The sequence below is a fragment of the Malaclemys terrapin genome, chromosome 16 (assembly GCF_027887155.1).
Source record: "Malaclemys terrapin pileata isolate rMalTer1 chromosome 16, rMalTer1.hap1, whole genome shotgun sequence".
Lineage (NCBI taxonomy): Eukaryota > Metazoa > Chordata > Testudines > Emydidae > Malaclemys > Malaclemys terrapin.
The window spans coordinates 28,126,774-28,149,038 of NC_071520.1; the positions used below are offsets into that span (position 1 = coordinate 28,126,774).

General features: G+C 47.5%; 1 protein-coding gene across 1 annotated transcript; it reads left to right on the top strand.

The window, feature by feature from the left end:
• The first annotated feature begins 988 nt into the window (after positions 1 to 988).
• Positions 989 to 21,073, top strand: ALDH2 (aldehyde dehydrogenase 2 family member). Its single transcript, XM_054006365.1, has 13 exons — positions 989 to 1,185; positions 6,993 to 7,097; positions 9,468 to 9,608; positions 10,660 to 10,739; positions 12,074 to 12,185; positions 13,657 to 13,785; positions 14,378 to 14,491; positions 15,717 to 15,819; positions 16,614 to 16,798; positions 17,197 to 17,361; positions 18,211 to 18,368; positions 19,321 to 19,435; positions 20,379 to 21,073. The coding sequence occupies exons 1-13, from the start codon at positions 1,027 to 1,029 to the stop codon at positions 20,409 to 20,411; spliced, it is 1,599 nt and encodes a 532-aa protein (XP_053862340.1). The 5' UTR covers positions 989 to 1,026; the 3' UTR covers positions 20,412 to 21,073.
• The last annotated feature ends 1,192 nt before the right edge of the window (positions 21,074 to 22,265 follow it).

The following is a 22,265-nucleotide window of genomic DNA, read 5'->3' on the forward strand; positions in this document are numbered from 1 at the left end:
GCTCAGCCAGTGCTCCAAAAGTAGCTGTGTAGACAGTGCTTTGAAGTTGAGGCTTGGGCTAGGACGTGTGGGCAGGGGCTCAGAGTGGAGCTGTTCGGCCTGGGCAGGCCCCTGGGCGGGGATCCTGGTTGCAGTCAATAGGGCTTGGGAGGAGGCGAGTCCATCCGTGGGACACAACTAGCAGGATTAGGTCCTACCTATTAATATTGTGCAAGAGACGCACATGAAGAAGGATGGTCCAGGGGGTAGGGCACTAGCCTGAGACTTGGGAGATGTAGGTTAAATTCCCTGCTCCACCCCAGCCTCCCTGTGTGACCTTGGGCAAACCAGGCAGTTGGCCTCTCTGTGCCTCAGTTTCCCCATCTGTAGGACCGTAAGAGCACTGCCCTACTCAGAAGGGTGTTAACACATGAAAGGATGGGTGGTGCCCAGGTGCTATAGTGATGAGGGGACCATACAAGTAACGAATATAGAGACAGACACGGACCACAAGGGGATGCATTAGATGAAATCCTGGTTCCTGCCACAGCCCCCTGGGCTTAGGGGGTCCAGATGTCCTGATTTCAGAGGGGCAGCAGTCCCAATCTTCAGGGCTTTCTCTTACATAGGCGCCTAATTCCCCCAGGATTTTTCACACTTGCTCTCTGATCACCTAGTACGTGGCCGGTGCCCACTTGGCAAACCTGGCACCGACCTGCCCGGGTCAGACAGACCCTCCGCGGGGGGATGAGCGGAGGCGACGCGTCCAAAGCGCTTGGACGGGCAGCCGCCCCCTTAGCCCCGCGCTAGCCTGCGGGCCAGCAGAGGCGAGCCCGGCCGGGGCCGTTCGCCCTTCGCCAGGCGAGCTTGGCGCTGCTGCGGCTACAGCGGGGCCGGGGAGCGGCAGGACGGAGCTCGCTGGAGCCCGCCAGGCCCGAGCGACCGCTACCGAGCCTGGGCAGCCAGCTCCCCGCGCCCACGTGCTCCGGGGCCCGGACCCGCCCCCGGGCCGCGCCCCCCCCCGTGGCTGCATCCGCGGCTCGCCCCATGGCCCTGCGTCTCCCCAGTGCCAGGATGCTGCGTGCGGCCGCGCTGGGCTCCCGGCTGTGGGGCCGGGCGGCTCCGGCCCAGCTCGCCAGCCCCTTCTCGGCCGCGGCCCCCGCCATCCCCGCCCCCAACCCCCGCCCGGAGATCGCCTACAACAAGGTAGGGAGCGGGCGGGCCGGCCGGGGGGTTCGAGTCCCGGCCCGCGGCGCAGGGGGTGGCTGCGGGGCCCGGCTTCTCTGCAGCCCGCGGGGCCGTCACCGACCCTCCCTCCCGCTCTCGGCCCGGGCGGCTTGTGAGCGGCCGGACGGGAGCCCTGCAGCCGCGAGCGGCCGGGGCTGGGCTGCAGCCAGCGCCCCCTCCCAGAAGCGAGCTTGGCACGGGCAGGGGCTCGGGCCCGGGGGGATCCCTGCCCGCTGCTCCCCTTGCCCTGGGGCTGCGGCTGGGTAATGCCTGGCGAGAGCGGAGCCGGCCCCGGCCCTACGGCTCCCTGCCCGAGGTCGGGCTCGGGGCTGGCCGAGCAGCGGGGCCCCGCCGGGCATCGCAGCCTGAGCGGGGGCAGTGGCGTTTCCACCCCCGTCTCCCCCTGGGAGGCTTGGCCCCAGCAACCGCCCCTGGCGGCCTCTCTCTTCTCCTTGCCTCCCTCCCAGGGCCCCCAGCGCAATGCTGAGCGCGGACAGGACAGCGCTGGGGCTCCTGCTCAAAGCGCAGCCCCTAGAAGAGCATCAAACGGCCTGAAAAGTTGTTTGCCCTCCTTGTGACCTGGGCCGTACGGCAAAGCAGATTGACCTAGCTCCGTTGGTAGAGCATCAGACATTTAATGGGAGGGTCCAGGGTTCATCTCCTTGGTCAGGCGGCGTCAGCCTCTCCAGCTGTGTCACGCACCTACAGCTAAGACCGTTGTCTCTGCAGAATCCTCTGTTGCAGCAGTAAATGGTGTACCCAAAGTTGCTAATAAACTGAGTTACTATAGGACCAACCCTCTTAATAAAAAGAACCCTCAGCAATGTTCCCTCTTCACGGTCAGGCTGTCCGCTCTGCAAGCAATGGACTCGCTGCATTTTGTTCTGGGCTGCAGCGGCTGCTTTATTGTGGGGGTTGTTTTTAAAGTAAAAACAAGGCCATGGTACTGGCCTGGCATTTGCAATCTGCGTTGTGGTGTGTGGCGGGTGGAACGAATTTGCAAGTCCCTATGTGCTGTCAGTTCCCAAAGTGCTGCAAGTGGAGGGTTACATAGGACTTTGCTTGTCTCTGTAACCTGTCCTCCACAAAGGGTTGTGCAAATACCAAGTGCAAAGCAAACTGAAACCTGCCTCCTGTGACAAAGACAAACTCCAAAATAATCTCTTTGCACGGTGCTGGAAAGACTCTGCCCCACAAAACTAGATGACAGCACACAGCACTCTGGATTAACCGCCCTCCAAAACGGCTTATTCTTCATGGATTAATGTTGTTTACCAAGGCATCTGTATTTGGTCACATAAACGGGCACTGCCAAACCTCCTTTTAAAAGCTTCCTCACCTGTTTTCTTAACACCTGAGATTAGATTAAACTACATTAATACTGAAGTTTGACTTTTTTTTCCATGTAAATGCTACAAGGCAAATATAAATACAGTCCGAATAATACCATCTTCTTTATTGGTGGTGAGCAGGAAGCCGAACAGAACAGGCCTGCAGAGCATTTAAATGCTGTGTCTTTTGTTGCAAGACATTCTTTTAAAAAAACAAAAAGAACCCATCGCAACTGTTCTTAATGCAAGTAATTTAGAGTCTATTGGCCTTCGCAAGCAATGCAGTCAATTCCTGCATCTGGCCAATAAAGCAAGTTGTGTGTGTGTGTGTGTGTGTGTGTGTGTGTGTGTAAATTCAAGCTGAGTCACGACTGTCATTGGGTTCTACACTTCTTAGCTCAATTGCTGTCACCATTGCAAATGAATAGAGCGAAAACAAGTCGATCCATTGGCTAGGATTTAGCATGCATCCTGGGTATGTTGTTTTGCCTAGACTATCTTCTACTCTTCCTTCACTGTTATCTCAGGGAATGCTGTTTGGTCAGCTCTAACGATGAAAAATGAAATGTGACGAAACCCTGGACAAATACAAGCTTACAACTGCTGCGTCACTGCCTTTGAGTAACAACTGTATATGAATCAGTTGCTTCTATAGGGGAATTTGCTTGCTTTCGCTTATTGTGCAACATCACTCTGATAAAAGCGCTGTGGTCTTTGCACTGAGACTTTGCTTTGGGTGCCTGCGTTTGGCTTCTGAAAGACCTCTCACCTCAGTTAATGTGACAGCTATGCTAGCGTTGAGTATTTCGTGCAAACTATATCCCATGTCGCTCTGACAAAGCTACAGTAACAGCAGAGAGAAACTGGACTTATTTTTGTCCTTTTAAAAAAAACGTTTACAGCTCCTCAGCTCAGGGACTGTCTGGAATAGTTTGTGGCCCTAGTGCCTAGCACAGTGCAGCCGGGCTCCTGAGTGGGGCTTTTGTGTAATGCTCCCATCAGAATAGCAAAATAATGTCTAGAAAAGACATGACGATAGAGTGGAAGAGGCAGAAACTGACCACAGTGGGTCCTTAGCAATACTTGGTTGTTCCAGATGGCAGGAGCTGTAGAGAAAAATCTTGCCCTAGTGGTGGGGAGATTGTGTGAAGGGACAGCAGTAGCCATTGCTAACTGAGCAGTGAGGGGGAATCGAGAGACTTCAGTGATGTACACTAGTAAACACATCCTGAAATCTTCCTAAATGAAGGCTGTAATTCCTGAATCTGGCAACCTACTGAAGCGCCCAGGTGCCAGTTTGCTTTATAATGTCATTAGGAGTTGCATTAATCTGTCCTCACTGGCTAAATGCAAACTGAGTCTGTGTTTAGAGCACGTCTTCACTACCCACCGGATTGGCAGGTAGCAATCGATCTATTAGGGATCGACTTATCGCGTCTAGTGAAGACGCGATAAAATCGATCCTCGATGGCTCTGCCGTCGACTCCGGCAATCCACCGGGGCAAGAGGCGGAAGCGGAGTCGACGGTGGCGCGGCAGCGGTCGACTCGCCGCCGTCCTCACAGCCAGGTAAGTCGACCTAAAATACGCAACTTCAGCTACGCTAGTCACGTAGCTGAAGTTGCGTATCTTAGGTCGACCCCACTCCCTCCCGTAGTGTAGCCCTTTTCTTCTCTAGTTCTGATGGGAATCATGGGGGGAGGGGGAATTTGTATGGAAAAATTGTTTATAAACTAAGGCCTAAATGACGCTGAGTCTGCAGATCGAGATCCAAGGAACGAGCTCTGAAGCGCACTGCAAACTGGCAAGTGTGGGAAATGCAATGGAGTGGGAGGAGTGTTGTATCCTTGCTTAAAACAGCATCAGCTCCCAAACTCTGATGTTAAGCATCTAATAAACTAGACAGCTGCGACTAGAACGTGTATTGCAGTCATGTGTAAAAAGCCCTGATAAGGAGCGGTGTTCTATTGTGTTACCTGTGTTTATTTTACCTCCTGTATGAGCAGCAGGGTGGATTTGATTTAAATCAGGAAGACTCGATTTAATCATGGTTTTCTACACAAAAGTGCATTCTTGGTTGTTATAACCTTAATACATATTCTTCACAACTCGGAGATAGATGTAGGTTTCATTTTTAGAAGGTACACACTATACATTTTTAAACAGTGATTTATTTTGAAAACTTTTCAGATTAGTTTTACAGCTAAATCAGAAAATGAATGATTGTTTGGTTATTTCATTTACCAAAGGTAATTGAAGCAGATAGTTCACTTCCCAATGACTTCATAAATATCTCCAATTCAACAGGTTAATCATTAATATTTGGCGGATTTTCTTGCCATGCTGTATCAGGAGGAGAACATCACCAGACAGACATTTAAATTGTTTTATTTAACTAAAACAACGTTATGGAGTCTGGATTTTTTTTTCTTCAACAGCAAACATATAATATTTTAACAAAACAAGCATATGTCCCTCGCTTCTCACATTTATCTCCAGACTTCTTCTTCTAGTCCAGATCTATTCCGCCCCCAACAATCTTCTATTCATTGAACTTTTTGAAACTTTGCACTGTTAGAGAGAGGTAAGGGATTGACTCTGTGTACACACATTTGCAGAGGGACAATAGAGTTTAGGTCTGTTATTTCTCATCTCAATTATTTATTATTTATTTAAAAATATGTTTGCTGTTAACAAGTATGTTACCTCTGGAGACACAAATCCACAGTCTGAGAACTGCAAAACTAAGCATCTCTGATGGGATCTTCTAGATTGAGCATTGAGTCCCATTGGGTAAATAGAAAGATTAACCTAAATAATCTATACAGAAGCCTGTGGAACTCCATAAAATTGGGTCCCTAATCCATGAACTATTGGAACTCATTTACAAAACTTTTCTTAAACATGACATGAATATATTGTCTCATACTGTAGAATTAGAATTCATAATCCCTAGTCCATGATGAGATATCTTTGAGCTCTAATGTATCTTAATTAAAACTCTCTTTAGACAGGTTTTTTCCTCAAAAAGCATTTTATCAAAAAAATCTGATTTTTTTTTTTTAATTTGATTTTTATCCACCCTGACGAGCAGAGTAGACACAGTTCTTGCCCTCTGGAGCTTAGTCTAATTTGAAACAAGATAGAACAAGTGAGTGTGGCAAACAGGAGGGTGAAGGAGTTGTCTCTTGCTTGTTACACAACATACATAATACGAAGAACCCACATGGGCAAGTGAGGTCCAAATATCCGTGTCTACTCACTGTACGCAATGTGCAAGCTACGTGTAAACGCTGCAGCTCTGGCAGAGGGCTGGTGGTTTCTGAAAAACTGAGGGCGCACTCCCTATTGAAAGGGATACGGCCCTATTCCTATACAGTACGCAGGGCAAGAGTAAGATCATGCCGTTGAATAGGTAGCCGTTGCAAAACTTGGTAGCTGCGTTTTGGACTGGAGTGATTGATCTGAATGTCACGGTGGCCAGGATGGAGGAGGAAACACACAAGCTAAGGCGCTGCCTTGTGTATATCTTGGAGCCCTAGCCTGGGCATAGAATTGTAGGACTGGAAGGCACATAGATAAGCACAACAGGGTCAATAAGGGCATATTTTGTTGTCTTTCCTGGTGGCTTGAGTCTTGCTCTGTTTGTCACCTGCCCCACTCTGCCCCTATTTACTCTAGTTTCACAAAATATTTAGAACTGGGGGGAGGGAAGGAAGATGCCCTTTGTCAATAAGCAGAAGGTCTTTCCGGTGGGTGCTGTTCCCTCTGCTCGCTAGCTTGTCTGGGCAGGAGGAGTGGCTAAGCATGCCCTGGGGTCTCTGGCAGAGGTGGCTGGGTGAGGTCTGTCCATTGATCTAGTCTAGATACCACACTCATTGTTCTGGTATCCAGGGATCTGGAGGGGTTCTCTGCCTCACTCCCAAAGGGATATGTGTGGGCTGGGATGTCTACAAAATGGGACAGTTGCACAAATGGCTACCCTACCACGGCAGAGTCTAGCACAGGGAGTCTGGTGTTATGGGGTCCCAGTGGCTGCAGCTGTGTCTCTTGTGGATCATGCACTGGTCAGTTTATCTCCCTAGAATGAGGGGTTTTGATGCTGTCCTGACTCAACGCTTGATTATGGATTCCTCCCTTCCCGTGCAATTTTGCCTGATCCAAAATGCTGTGAGATTAGCTGTGTACGGCTTAATGACTGCTCCTCAGAAACCTTTTGCACATGGCACATGTCCGAGGGGTTTTCTTTTTGAAAGCCCTGGTGGGAAGTAGCTTTTCGATGACTCTCTAGTGTTTTGCATGTTAAAAATTATATGCAGAGCCACACACATTTAATTTGAACTGCTTAAGGTGCAGAGCTGTGCCTCCAGCTTCATGCACCAAACAATAGAGCTTCCAGGTTAGATGACTCTCGGGCCTGAATACATAAGTCTCTCTCTCTTTTTTTGAATTACAGATTTTCATAAACAATGAATGGCATGATGCAGTCAGCAAGAAAACCTTCCCTTCTGTCAACCCAGCAACGGGGGAAGTTATCTGCCAGGTTGCTGAGGGAGACAAGGTAACTGCTGTCCTTATAAGATCTCAGAGACTGATAGGTATTGACTTACAAAATCATGGCATAAAAAGAGATCATGTACATGTCTCTTTATAACCCCTGTCCAGAAACATGTTTGCTCTCTATTCTTTATCCTGCAAGTGCCTGAACTCCATGTTATGGGAAACTACTACATTTACTGTATATAAAGTATCAGAGGGGTAGCTGTGTTAGTCTGAATCTGTAAAAAGCAACAGAGGGTCCTGTGGCACCTTTAAGGTTAGTCTTAAAGGTGCCACAGGACCCTCTGTTGCTTTTTGTATATAAAGTGTCAGTGTTGCAAAGCTAGATAGGAAAGCTCTGCTCCTAATCAACAGGGCCAGCTCCAGGCACCAGCCTACCAAGCATGTGCTTGGGGCGGCACCTGGAGGGGGGCGGCGTTCACCTGGGGAGAGCGGAGCCGCAGCGGGCTCGCTGCCCTCCCTGCGGCGCTCCGGCCGGCCGGGGAGAGCGGGGCCCCGGCCGGGCTCGCCGCCCTCCCTGCGGCGCTCCGGCCGGCCGGGGAGAGCGGGGCCCCGGCCGGGCTCGGTGCCCTCCCCTGCTGCGCTCCCCACCGGGGGGCAGGGGATGGTGGGAGGCTTTTTTGCCTGGGGCGGCAAAAAAGCCAGAGCCGGCCCTGCTAATCAAAGGCAGAGGCACAGACCGATGAAGTGACTCACCCAAGGTTACTTGGAGTCCAGGCAGTGCCAAGGATTGAACTCAGATCTCCTGAGTCCCTATTCAGTGCCTTAACTACAAGGCCAACCTTCTTCTCTCAACTGGTCGATTTATGCTGTTCGGAGGAGGGGGAGGAAATCACTCGGATTTCTGCATTCCCTGGTAATCCGCTTCATATGCCAAAAATGGGAACTGACTAGAAACAATAAACACCATAAAATAGAGAGATACTGGATTCTAAATTGAATCAGCCATGCTAAACCTAGTGGTTTGAGCATTGGCCTGCTAAACCCAGGGTTGTGAGTTCAGTCCTTGAGGGGGCCATTTAGGGATCTGGGGCAAGATCAGTACTTGGTCCTGCTAGTGAAGGCAGGGGGCTGGACTCGATGACCTTTCAAGGTCCCTTCCAGTTCTAGGAGATAGGATATCTCCAATAATTTAATTTAATTAAAAAAAAAAAACAAATCCAACTAGAGAGTTCAGAAGTCACACCCCCCGCCCTTGTCCTGTGTCGCCAGAGGATCTAAAGTAAATATTAGCTCAGCAGATACTGCCGCTGAAATATGCCTTGTGTAAACATGCTTGGCTTTCCCCAGGATAGTCGCCTTTATGTGGGGATGTTTGCTCAGCCCTATACACCCATTCTTTTCAAATATAATTGCATAACGTTCTCTCCGGATGCAGCATGCAGTGCTGGGCAGGCTACAGCTGGGTTGACAAACAGTGACTCTGTGAAACGCACACAAGCTGGAATCCGCCTGCAGAGGCTCGGCTGACGGCAGGGTTGGGTTTTCCGTGTATGAAAGATGCCACCTGATCTTATCAAGGCGATAACAGGAGCTCTCTGGTGTCACTGGGATGGACGTTCTGTTCCCTCCCACAATCCAGCGACCTTCTTAGCCAGTGCTGGCAGCTGTATTTTGAAGGGGGAGGGTTTCTTTTAGTTGCATGAAGTTCATGAATAAATCATTGGCTTTGACTTATCCACTGTAACGCCAGTGTTTGGCAGTGCTGATGTGGGATTATCCAGCTCTGAGGATGGGACTTTTGCAGCCTCTCCACCACTCCCTTCAACTGAGCCAAAGGGGGGGAATCAGAACAGGCTGGCACCTACCATCCTGTCGTCCAAGACATTGACACAGGAGACCGTCTCTCCTTCCGGCGAGGGCAAAGGTGGCCAGACTGCATGGCTGCTGGCTCCTGAGTGTCAGCCCTTCCACCAACGAGGCCTTGCCCAGCATCTCTCTGCATTAGGGCAGAGGACGGATCCCAGTTTCCCGTCTAACATACGTATGTGATGAGACACACAAGGTTTTGTCCCCCTGCCTATGCCATGACTCGGAGTACAGCGCTGCTACACACAGTACTCAGCCTCCCACTGCCCTGGGAGACAGGTCAGTATTAACCCCAAGGCAAACAGCAGGGGACTAACCTGGCACAGGGACCTAGTGTAGAAACTAAGTGTACAGTTTAGAGAATGCGCCAGGGACCCAGAAAGTCCTGACTCCTAGTGCAGGCTGCATTTCAGCTTCCTCGGTCTTTCTCCTGGGCCACTTCTCGCCAGCCTCTCTAATTTCTTTTTCCCTCTGAGTGCGGCCTGTTCCATACAACCTCAGATTAGGCGGTGGGGGAGGGGAGCACTGTCCACTCAGCCTCTCTGTCTGGTTTCCTCCTCAGGCGGATGTGGACAAGGCCGTGCAGGCGGCCAAGGCAGCCTTCCAGCTGGGCTCGCCTTGGAGACGGATGGACGCCTCTCACCGGGGGAAGCTGCTGTACCGCCTCGCTGACCTGATTGAGAGAGATCGGGCTTACCTGGCCGTGCGTATCGTGCTCCCTGGATGTACTGTCTGTCCTCCCCGGGGTGGTGCAGTCTAGTAAAGCTGTCTGCTGGGCACTGCCGGTCTGGTTCAGCTGGGTATGGGAAGGATTCGGGCAGTGTCGCCAGAGGTGGATACGGCGGTCTCGGGGGAGGGGAGCCTGCTTGTGCGCTTGGCTGCATGCGGGAGGAGCTGGCTGTTGCAGCTCATGCACTAACGGCAGCTCTGTGGGGTACGAAGGGTAAACAAGCCACTCCTCATGTCCGGCAACCCATTCCTGCAGTCAGAGCAAAGGAAGGACCCGACTGCTTGTTCCTGTCTGTAGCAGCTCTGGCCCAGGCTTGGAACCCTCTGAACTGGCAGACGCCAGAGGCTCTTTCTCCATCAGGACTGAGTGCTCTGAGCATGCAGCAGGTGTGACCTCTGCTAGAAGGGCCTTGCAGCCTCTCGGCCAGTCCTGCACTTGCACTGCTCTGAATCTTGCACTGTCAAAGACGGGGGAGCTAGCCTGGTTTTACTGAGAGCAGACTTTCATCCCAAGAGTCTCACTGACTGAAGCCTCGCGGCACACTGCTGAAACAAACCCATCTGGCCCAGCCAAGGGCCTGCAGCCTCATTGCTTCCCCTACCGCTCATAAGCACGATGATAGTGATCACGACTACACTGCTCTGTCTCATTAGTGGGGAAAGGAATAACTGACTGTCCAGACTCTACCTTCGGCTGTCTTTTGGGGTGTCTGATGGTCTGACAGCTCCGTGTGCTGCAGCATGGGGTGATCCAGCTCAGGTCTTCAGCCTGGAGTTTGGAATAGCTGTGGGGTTAGTATACTCTGCCCTAGGAGAGGGGAGAAGAGGACCTTGGATCAGTCCCTTCTACCCTTCAAAAGAGCCATAGCCCATGCAAGGAAGGAGAGGGAGGGAGTCTTCACAGTGTTGGGCATTTGGGGCTAGGTAGGAAGAGCTAAATGCAGAACCTGTCAAAGAGCAAACCCAGAGTCCGTCTCACCTTGGGCTGGGACTATTCAAATAGGAGTTTGTAACTCTCTTTGTAGGAGCTGGAAACTCTGGATAATGGCAAACCGTATTCCATCGCCTACTTAGTGGATCTGGACATGGTAACCAAATGTATCAGGTAGGAGTTTGTTTTCTTCATGCAATGACAAGAGCAAGTCCATGTGAAGTGCTATGAAGTCTGGCATTCAGCTGATCTGTGGTAGCTGGAGATCTGCAAATGTTGCTGTGTGGTGGGAATTCCTGTCTGGGTGCTACTGTAATTTGAGCATGCTAGCTGGTTAGACTTGATCTGACCTGATGGCCTGAGGCAAGGGGAAATGCACCCCAAGCCAGTGACTCTCACTTTTAATCAGTTCAGCCAGGTTAATGCAGTCAGCTGCTTCCTCAGTATGGCCCTGGAACGCGCATCTCCAAATCCTGCCTTCCTAAAGCCACATACCAACCCTGAAAGATGCTATTGGCAAATCTGAGACCTCTGAACTTGTTAAACACATTGTAAAGAGTAATGGGCCGCTGTGAGTCCTGGCTAGACCCAAACAATCTGTTTCTGCTGTTTGTATTCAACTTGCTGTCTATAAAGCAAGGAAAATACCAACCTGTGAGTCCGGCGTCTGAAGATGTGCCAATGTTCAGGTGCTGGGTGGAGGCTTCCTGTGATGAGTATTTTACACTGGCAGAATCCTGTCCTTGGGGCTTGTCCAGTTTTGAGCTGAACTTAGCTCAGTGGCATAGCTCAGCGGAATGCATGTTGCTAAAAGTAGCCTTGCCAGATGCTCATGAAATCATTAGCCGAGGAACACACAACCTGCTCTGCCAAGTGATAAGGAACCAAGTGATAAGGAACCAAGTGATAAGGAACCAAGGAATGTCAATGATATTTGACTTGCCTATCAAAAAAAAACCCCATGCTGGACTAATGGGTTTACATAGTCACATAGGTGGGCATGCCCACTCTGGGAGCGAAATAAGGCCTGTACCCTGTAAAGCTTGCAGTGAGTACTGAGCTTAGACTGCTTTGAAGGGGCTCTCGCTCAACCCTAATGCGCCGTATATTTAAAAAAAAAAAAAAAAAGTGATTTCAGGTGACCTGAGGCTCTTAGCAATGTTGTGGCTTTCCATTCAGGTCCCTTTTAAAATCCGTGTTTGAGAAACATTCTTCTTTGAGTCGTGGTCCCTATGTGTATTCCAAATATGGGTGCACATGCGTGCCATGTGCTGGAGCCAGGAGATTTTTTGTAGCAGAGTCTGTTGACCCACATGTGCGTCATGCGTCAATTCGTGTCTCAGGCACGGTTATATTAGGTCATGCGGGGCGACGCCTCTGTAGTTCCCTCTTATTGCCACAGGGTCAGAGTCTGAATCCCTGCCTGAGATGTCAAAAAAAGTTCACTCTTATTCCTAAGTGGGAGACTTGTTGTCCTAAACCAATGACTAAAACAATGTGATTGTCAGGTACTACGCTGGCTGGGCTGACAAATGTCATGGAAAAACCATTCCCCTAGATGGAGACTTCTTCAGTTACACAAGACATGAGCCAGTAGGGATCTGTGGACAGATCATCCCGGTAAGTAAAATGTATCATGGGCCTACAGAAATGTACCTTGGCATAGAGAGTAACATTAAAATGCAAGTTTCTGGCCTCTGCGAGGCACGATTTCGCTTTAATACTGAGGGAAATTACGCTTAGTAGCCCTTTACGTTGCTCTGGCAGTGATGAAGCAGACTTGATGTAATTGTCAATCCGACTCTGTGCATCCAGCTGTGAATGAGAGAATTCGAACCCTCTTTACTGCAAGTACCTCATTTACACTTATAGCTCAGATCTGATGCAACTTCATTTGTATTTAATCTTATTTCTATGAATTGCTGTGGACATAAAATAGTGTGTAACTATTACCTTGCTAGAGATCAGACATGGTTGTGATGCACTGTGCTTGTGTGTCTACTAATGAGCAGGAATTGGATGTAAACCTTTAATTCTGGAATCTTAATCTGTTAGCGAGTTTAGCATGAACTTTTTCATAATCAAGCTCTTGCAGACACTCCACTATCAATGTTTCAAACCATCTCATGGGCGATTAGAAGAGGCCTGGTTTCCAACAGTTAAGATTACAACTTTCAAGTTAGACATAACTTTTGTAAATAGACATCCCCCAAAATACGTCACTCATTTAAAAATAGCATATCTTGAGAGGCAGAGACCCAGCTCTTCACTCTATGTACTAATCTCCTCTGTTTTTGTTCCTAACTATTTGATAGTCTCCAGAAGTGAGTGAACAGCTCTCCTGTTCAGTCAACTCTAGCTATGGGAATTTAACTTAATCTTCTACTTCTTGGCCCCCATCGGATGAGCCATGCAGGTATTTGCAGTTAATGCTGCACCCATGTCTAGTATATCCCAGGAAGGACGGCCTTGAGGTTTCTGCACTTGACTGGGATGTGGAGTTTTGGGGTCTGTTCTTAGCTCTGCTACAGACAGTGTGACCTGGGACAACTTGCTTAATCTCTGTGGCTCCATTCCACATCTGTAACATGGGAATAATACCTCACTGGGGTGTTAAGACTAAACTCATCCATTTTTGAGATGCTTGGATCCTGTGATGGGGTGTGTGATTTACATATTAATAAGTAATGAAATGAATAAAAACTTCTAAGAGACAAGGCCAGAGGTCAGGCCCATAATGTAGAATCATTTAAGTAAGTTTTCAGGAAGTTGTTTTAAGTGTCAATGAAAAGGCTTTAACTTTTTTTGTATCAAAACTTAAACTTCTGCAGTTCCCTCTTACCAGCGCATGAACCAAGGGCAGAGATAGTGAAAGGAACCACACATTTATAATCCAGGGTGTTAGTAAGGCAGAGATGGAAAGGGAGACAAATACAGGGTTGGATCCACAGCTGGTGAAAGTGACTTCAGTGGAGATGAACCAACTACAGAAGCTGGGGATCTGTCAGACCCTTATTCATCTCTCCAATGAATTCAAATGGAGAGTCAGTATTTTCAAATGTAGTCAAGAAGGTTTCCTTGTGTCTTGCAGTGGAATTTCCCACTTCTGATGCAGGCGTGGAAAATCGGGCCCGCCTTGGCCACTGGGAATGTGGTTGTGATGAAAGTGGCTGAGCAAACACCCCTGACAGCTCTTTATGTGGCCAGTCTGATCAAAGAGGTGAGAGAAAAAGCTGGTTCTGACTTAACCTTCCACTTATACTTCCATCTGTGGTTGTGCAATGTGCTATGACCACACAGCAACACAGAGTGGGTTACAGGAACCTATATAAGGCAGGGGCCATGGTGGTGGAGGAACAGCCAGAGCAAAAAGTTGCCATGGCTGAAGAGGAAAAACGTGTTTTGGGTTTTTTAAACAAATTCCAGCACCTAGACTAACCAGATGTCATTTCTGTCCCTGCCCTTCTCCCCGGCAGATACAGAAGATGCTGCTTTAGAATTGGGATGGAGTTTTCAATGGACTTCAGTGGGCTAACTAACCAAAACAAACTTAAATGAATGCTGTCCCTTTAAGTTAGCCAGGGGTCACCTAAACTGGCAATCTGGCTTTAAGCTACTGGAGGCAGGTGTCTGTGGTCTAGCAAAGTCCTTAAATGCTGCAGCCTGGAGGATGTGAGTGAAGTGGAGAGGAGCTCTGTTTTTTGGGGGGCAGGGTATTGGAGGTTGGTGTGACTGACAGGGCTACGGATCCTCTTGATTTGTAAAGGGAATAATAAAGTAACATCAGTTTTCTTTGGCTGGTGAACTTACAGGCTGGATTCCCACCAGGGGTGGTTAATATTGTTCCCGGCTATGGGCCCACTGCAGGGGCTGCCATTGCCTCCCACATGGAAGTAGATAAAGTGGCCTTCACTGGCTCCACTGAGGTAAGACGCGGCAGGTCTGCATCTCTGTCAACAGTCTTGTGTAGGTGGCCTGTGTAAAATTTATGTTCTGTATCAAACGCTAAAAAACTGTTTTGCCTTAGTTTTAAAAACACAGCTGTCTTTAAGCACCATGAGTGATTTGTAACCAAACTAAGCCTTACTCTGTTCAGATGGTCTTTTTGGAATGGTTCTTCTTAAAGAAGTTTGCCTTTGGGCTGCTTCTTTGTAGGTGAAGTTTAATCTCTGTGCAGACTTCAATGATTCAGCTAAAATGCAGACAATGAAGGGATTATAAGGAAACCGCTGACAGATACCTAACACCAGTAACCCAGCCAGGTGACGCAATAAACTCTAGCAGGTGCTGAAATATCTAGGATGCTGGGAGATACACAACACACTGATTTTAAATTCTGTATGTCTCTCTCAAATCAAATCCACACAAGCTGTACATCTGTGTCCAGCTCTGCTTGGTCAGAGGTTCTGATGTCTGTCATTACTGTTGATTTTTGTTACCGCCTAGCCTTCCTTAATGAAATCAGAGTGGAGTACAACAACATGGCTCTTATCGTGTATGTCCTTGCACTAGCTGCTTGAAAAGCATTAGGACAAAATCAGACCCTTCACTGCAATGCCCGAGAGCATCAGAGTAACACAGAGCAGCTATAAGAGTTGCTTAGTACAGTGGTTCATAAACTTTTTAGTAAGGTGACCCACCAACTGTATTTTGTCTCTCTTTTTTTTGTGTGTGACCCCCAGGGTCCAAATTTTGGGGGGGAAATCATAGGCCAACATCCTTCACCACTGCCACCGCCTCCTCCTTGCCCCACCAAGAAGGCTCCGATCTCCCACCTCAGCACCTTCTGTCCTGGCACCACAACCCTAATCCCAGGACGGAGGGAAGGCCCTGAAGTGGGGGGGAGGGGTGCGTTTGGTTTGGAGAGTGAGCTGGCCCTGCACTTAACCCCACGGGGCTGGGCCCAGCTCCTCGCTCTGGGCGTTGTGGTGCACGGGTTGAAGTGCCATTCACTCAAATTTGGCCCAGCCACTCCCTCCATCGTGACAGGAGTTGCTGCTTTGGGGTGAGTGCAGAGCAGGCTTGCTCTCTAACCCCCCACCTCCCAGGGCCTCCACAACCCACATGGAACCTTCCATCCACTAATCATTTGGGAAACCCTAGCTGAGAGGTGTTTATTTCCTAATCTTGATTCTGCTCCTTCCGATACAGGTTGGGCATCTGATCCAGAAGGCTGCAGCAGAGAGTAACCTGAAGAGAGTGACGCTGGAGCTTGGCGGGAAGAGCCCAAATATCATCATGTCTGATGCTGACAGTAAGCACCGGCTCAGTGCAGTGTTTGAATTGTAGCTCTCAGGATGGCTTTTTGCAGCCAGGATTTGGGAAAGGCTGGAAGGTTCTAACAGTGTTTCCCACATAAGCTCTTATACCGAGGGACACTCTGGATTCCTGTTGACGGCGCCACCTGGCTAGTGTCTTACAGAGTACACAGTGCATCTTGGGAGGTGTATCTTACACACAATGAGGCAGCCAAAATGGTGTATCAGCATTTCCTCACAAAACAATAGAGGGCGTGGGTGGGGATGGGGGAACTAATTTACCCACAAATTACACTTCTTTGTTGTTTTCCTGCAGACCTCTCACATCTTTTACTCATTCTTTTGGGTAGTGTTTCCTCCCATTCTTTCCTCCATTAGGTTTTGCTACACTGCTGTGCCTGCCTCTTTCTAACCTCTTGCATTTTTTCTTAGTTCTCTCTCCTATTTCTCTTCCATGTGGATTTGCGTGTGTGCGTGCACCTCTCACTTGAGCCACGAAACTGGCATGCTCTGTAAGTGGTGGTGGGGGAAGGAAACTTTGCTGGATCCGCAACAACTTTTCAGATTTGTTTAATTTCTAATAGACACTGCAGTTTGGGTAGAATTTGATCTAAATAAAGACTTTTTCAGCATGTAGATCCACATTCACACCCTTGCTATAAGAGCAGTAGAACCTTCCATATGAAGTGACTTGAGTGGACGGGAGTTCATAACCCCGACGTTCTTGCAGTTGGCATGAGGAAGATTCTCCCCTAGGCCATTTGTTGAATTTTTGCCATCTCTTTCCTAGTGGACTGGGCTGTTGAGCAAGCCCACTTTGCCCTATTCTTCAACCAAGGCCAGTGCTGCTGTGCTGGATCCCGGACGTATGTCCAAGAAGATGTGTATCATGAGTTTGTAGAGAGAAGCATTGAGAGAGCCAAGTCCAGGGTGGTTGGAAACCCGTTTGACTCTCAAACTGAACAGGGACCTCAGGTGAGAGCATGAAGCTTCAGTTTTCCTTCTCTTGAGATGCTACTTGATTGTGCATTGAAACTTGACACTGTATCCATGAACCAGTAGGCTAGAAGGTACTTGGCACTCACATGCCTAACTTGCGTTAACTGTTGCCCGTTATCTAAATGAAATGGGGATGAATGAACTGGCTTAGATAATCATTTTGACCTCAAAATACTCCATCTGAAACTATTAGATACAGCAATTTCTGCCCTTGCAGACTGGCTTAGGAATCTGTCTAAATGCAGCATTGTTGTTCTATTCACGCCTTCCTAATTCCATATAAAGAACTGGTGTATATAGACCAGAATGTGGTGGAATCCTTTTCTCTCTCCTTAAGGATCAAACTGACCTATCGCTATTCTTTTTGATCTTAGGTAGATGAAGAGCAGTTTAAGAAGATCCTTGGCTACATCAGCACTGGGAAGCAGGAAGGAGCCAAACTGCTTTGTGGTGGCAATCCTGCTGCAGACAGGGGCTATTTCATCCAGCCGACCATCTTTGGAGATGTGCAGGACAACATGACCATTGCTACAGAGGAGGTCAGAACAACTGATTTGTAAATCTCTTTTCTCTAACTTTCTGCTAAGTGTCGTCTTTCTTTTTTGTTTTATCTCCTGATGCTAGGGACTACAAGTAACAGAATTCCATAAATTGTTATCTGAACTCTAACTCTTGCTAGAATCAGAAGAAAAATGGACAAACCATCATCCAGAAATGTTTTTCATTTAGATTTATAAGGCTAGAAGGGACCAGTGTGATAATTTAGTCTGACTTCCTGCATAATACAGGCCAGAGAACCTCACCTAGTAGTTTCTGCATCAAGACTGTAACTTTTGTTGCAGCTATAGGCTAGACCAGGGGTTGGCAACCTTTCAGAAGTGGTGTGCCGAGTCTTCATTTATTCACTTTAATTTAAGGTTTTGCGTGCCAGGAATACATTTTAACGTTTTTAGAAGGTCTCTTTCTAGAAGTCTATAATATATAACTAAACTATTGTTGTATGTAAAATAAATGTTTAAGAAGCTTCATTTAAAATTAAATTAAAATGCAGAGCTCCTCGGACCGGTGGCCAGGACCCGGGCAGTGTGAGTGCCACAGAAAATCAGCTCACTTGCCATAGGTTGCCTACCTAGGGTGACCTGACGTCCCGATAAAATTGGGACTGTCCCGATATTTAGGCGTTTGTCCTGTGTCCTGACCGATGTTTGGTCAGGACGCAATTTGTCCCGATATTTTTTTTTTTTTTCTTCCGCCGGTGGGACTCTTTCCCCCCCATGTGTCCCGATATTTTCTTCATCCCATCTGGTCACCTTATGCCTACCCCTGGGCTAGACCATGTGTTTTTTTTGTTTGTTTGTTTTTTAATATGCTCTGTTTTGATTTCACAGATATTTGGGCCAGTTATGCAGCTCTTGAAGTTCAAAACCATTGAGGAAGTCATTGAGAGAGCAAATAACTCCAAGTATGGTCTGGCAGCAGCAGTCTTCACGAAGGATCTTGACAAAGCAAACTACGTGTCCCAGGCATTGCGGGCTGGAACTGTCTGGTAAGAGTCTTCTACACACAGGATCTCTATTGCCAAATCCTTCCCCTGAGTTTTTTTTAAAAGCTGTGGCTTTCTCATTCAAGCTGCCTCCTTCATTAAATGTATAAACTGTGTTTTATTACACACCTCGGGTACAGGTACAAAACTAAAAACCAAACCAAATGTCAAAAGTCTCAAACACTAATAAAATCCCCAACCTTCCTCTGGCAAAATCTGTGCAAACAGATGAGCCTTGAAGAGTAGACGGAGGCTTGGTGGGTGGGATGGAAGAACAGGATTAGGTCAGAAGATACAAGGGGGGAGCAGGACCTTGCCAACTCCCAGCCCTCTACCACTTGAATTTAGAAGCTGTTAGGTAAGCAGAGCGGTTTGTGCTGTCTTGGCTGCTGCAGCACAATACAAAAAGAGCGGTGTGGCTAAGGTAGTCAGGGCTTTTAGTTTAAAAGTCAAAATGTCTTGAACTGTATTGTAGAAACAAACTGGAATCTAGTGAAAATTCTGGAACGCCAGCATCTCGCTTTCCCTTCTAGAAATGGCATGGAGTAAGCAGGTAGTCAGTATTTAAAGGTGGCCAGATAGAGGCAGCCTCAATGCTTGGTGTGCTGACAGGAGACCTGAATTGAATACCTGACTCTGTCTTGATGTTTGGGTCAGTGGGGGTGAGGTTAGTATTCAACCAGCAGAGGAGCGATCGTTGTACCTTATTTCCACCCCCCCATACACATACCCTTCCCGCCTGACTCTCTGATGGATGCTGAATTGTGCCTCCTCTGGATCTGCTTGACCAAAAGGGTGGTATGTGGGAGAGAATCTTTGTAGATGTGGACTACTTGCTGTAACTGAATCTGAGGAAATGTTCATCTCTTAATCATGGAGACTTTCATGGAAAGGCCTTGGTACTGTAGATGCTCTGGAGCGACAAACTGCTTCTAAGGTTCGATTTCCATTCCAGGATAAACTGTTATGATGTGTTTGGAGCTCAGGCCCCATTTGGTGGGTACAAAGCATCTGGGAATGGGCGAGAGTTGGGGGAATATGGCCTGGAGGCATATACAGAAGTGAAAACTGTGAGTATCAAAGCGCGCCAGAGGAAAACACTAGAGGTCTGGGCTTTGTACCTTTTGACACAAGCCTGCCAGAAGAATGAAGTTGGCCCTCAGCATTCAGGGTCACGAACCGTCCTCTTTTCATTTATCACTTTGTTTTAATTCTTGTAGCTCTGAATTTTATGCTTCTAAAATAACACAACGTGTGGCACTTGCTTAGCATGTTTCATTAGAGAATGCCCGAGCACTTCACAAATGGTAAATAAACTTCACATACCTCTGTGAGGTAGGACAGCCAACCTCTGCCTCAGGTTTCCTCACCTGTAAAATGAGGATGCGTGACTTGCTCAAAATCTCAGTGAGGCAATGGCAGAACTGAGGCATCCTGGTTCTATTCTAACTTCCAGTTTATTGCCCCACTGAACACTATCTTCAAGAAACCTCTTAGAATCCCCCCCGTTTTAAGTGCATTTGATTGTAAAGAATGAATGGGCTAGTAATGAACTCATTTGGGAAAGAAATTAAGCCTGCATTTCTGAAGAACATGTGCTGCCTAGAAACTTGAATATCAGCCACTTAATAGTTGGAGTGTAGTTTGTTCCTGGAATGGGAGACCTCCAAGCAGTGCTGACTATTTAAGTGCCACTCTTCCATCCAAATGAAGATTGAATCCATGCCTTCACATGTGTGATATTAGAAGAAAGGAAACTACTAAACTGAAAGTCCAGAAAAGTGAGCTCTGTTTAACTGTAAAATTGTGGTAAAAACCCACCACATGGTGCACTTAAAACTAGAGTATAGAGGATGAGTGAGCCACAGGGAATAATCAGTAACAGGGATGACCTAATGTCTCTTCCAGTTCTAATTTCTGTGGTATTTATACTCGAGCAATGGGAAGGGAACAAAGTGAATCTTATAAATAACACTTCAAATATAGGAAACTAACCCATATTATTCTTTCTAGGTAACAATAAAAGTTCCACAGAAGAACTCTTAAGGAACATGCTAGTTGCTCCATGCATCTGAACCCTTCTATGGAATTGAAGTTTAATGGGATAAGAACATGGGGAAACCCTTCTTAAAGCAAGCAAAACCTGAAGTCCATAAGTGCAAAGTACATTAACTTTTTTTTAATGTTTCTAAAGATTTTTTTTGTTTTGTTTAAAGTGCCTGAGGCAATTTCTTGTTCTCTGCTTGCCTGAAACTTCATTTAGCTTTAACTTTTTTTATACCAAACATAATTCTCTGTGCACTTGCATTACACATTTGGGTAACCTTGTTTGCATTTGTCTGAAGAATCTAATGTGCTCTTTTTGAAATCATTTGCCTGCTTTATGAAAATATCACTACTAGAGACTACCAATTAATTGCTTATAATTGGCTTGCTATTTTTTATATATATATAAAATCTATTTGCCTGATTTATGAGAGTACTCGCCACTGACATGCATGAGCAGAATTTGGCCCTCTAACCTAGCAGCAGAGATCAGGAAGATACTGTGTTACACAAACTATAGCTACTCTGAATGTATGACTTTTTTGATAATCTGAATTACTCTGAATCGAGGTAAAGTCTAAGCTTTTTCTTTCCTACCCTGTCATCTGTGAAATATCTTCTTGTACTATTTGCCCTTTCATAATAAACATACTGGTGTTTAACCTGCCAGACTATGGGAAAGTTAATCCTATATTTTGGTTGAGTTTAGGGATTGTTCTATTCCAAAACTGTTAACCCAAATTAAAGTGCATACAGAAGTTAAGGTTTTCATACACATCAGATACTCAACAAGTACTACCAATTTTGATACTAATTTCAGGAATTATGCCTTGGATAAAGTCTATGAAAAACAAAGCTAACTTCAGAAAAAACACAGTCTACCACCTTTAATGTTCAGCTTCAGTTTCGTGCAAAAAAAACCGCTGAAGAATTCAGAATTCCCTAGCAGAAATATGACCTTTACTTTGTATGGGTAACATATCCCTATCCTTGCATTAATCGGTGCTCTAAAAGAGAAAAACTAAAGAATTTCATTACCCAGATAATCTTCTCTGCCCCCAGAAAAAGGCAAATACTTCAAACTGGATGTAACAATATAACCTCTGTGATATAGCTTCTTACCGGAGCCAAATGGATGAGTTCTCCCCCCCCCCCCTTTTTTTTTTTTTAATGGAGATATCCCATCTCTTAGAACTGGAAGGGACCTTGAAAGGTCATCAAGTCCAGCCCCCTGCCTTCACTAGCAGGACCAAGTACTGATTTTGCCCCAGATCCCTAAGTGGCCCCCTCAAGGATTGAACTCACAACCCTGGGTTTAGCAGGCCAATGCTCAAACCACTGAGCTATCCCTTCCCCTTTTTTAAAATGGCTGGGGGGGAGGAGACACTGCAGGTGAATGGCATTAGGTTGCCATCTATAGGACACTAAGCTTTTCCCTTATTGTGGAAGTTTACACCTATGCCTATAACCGCAACAGCTGTTGCTGTTTAACTGAAGCTGATTCTCAGTGGACTACAGATGCACTTTTCCCCCCTTTCACTGAGGGTCCCTGCGTGCCGATTATGCTGATGGCTTTGGATGATGTGGCCCTGTTTACGCTAGACACCATTTGTTTGCCCACATTACCAGTCTCAGTAGTAACTGCTGACACATGCTGCAGTGGTGGAAGGGCCCGAGCCCAAGGCCCCTGCAGCGAGCTCTGGTTTTTCAGCAGCTGCCAGGGTGCAGAACCCCGCTCGCTACCAGAAGGGGACAGGGCACAAATAACGTCACCACGGCCAGGCTTTCGCCCGGGGAAAGGGCTCCGGGCTTCTCTGCCGCAGGAACCGCCAGGCCCCCGTTAGCCTCGGCGCT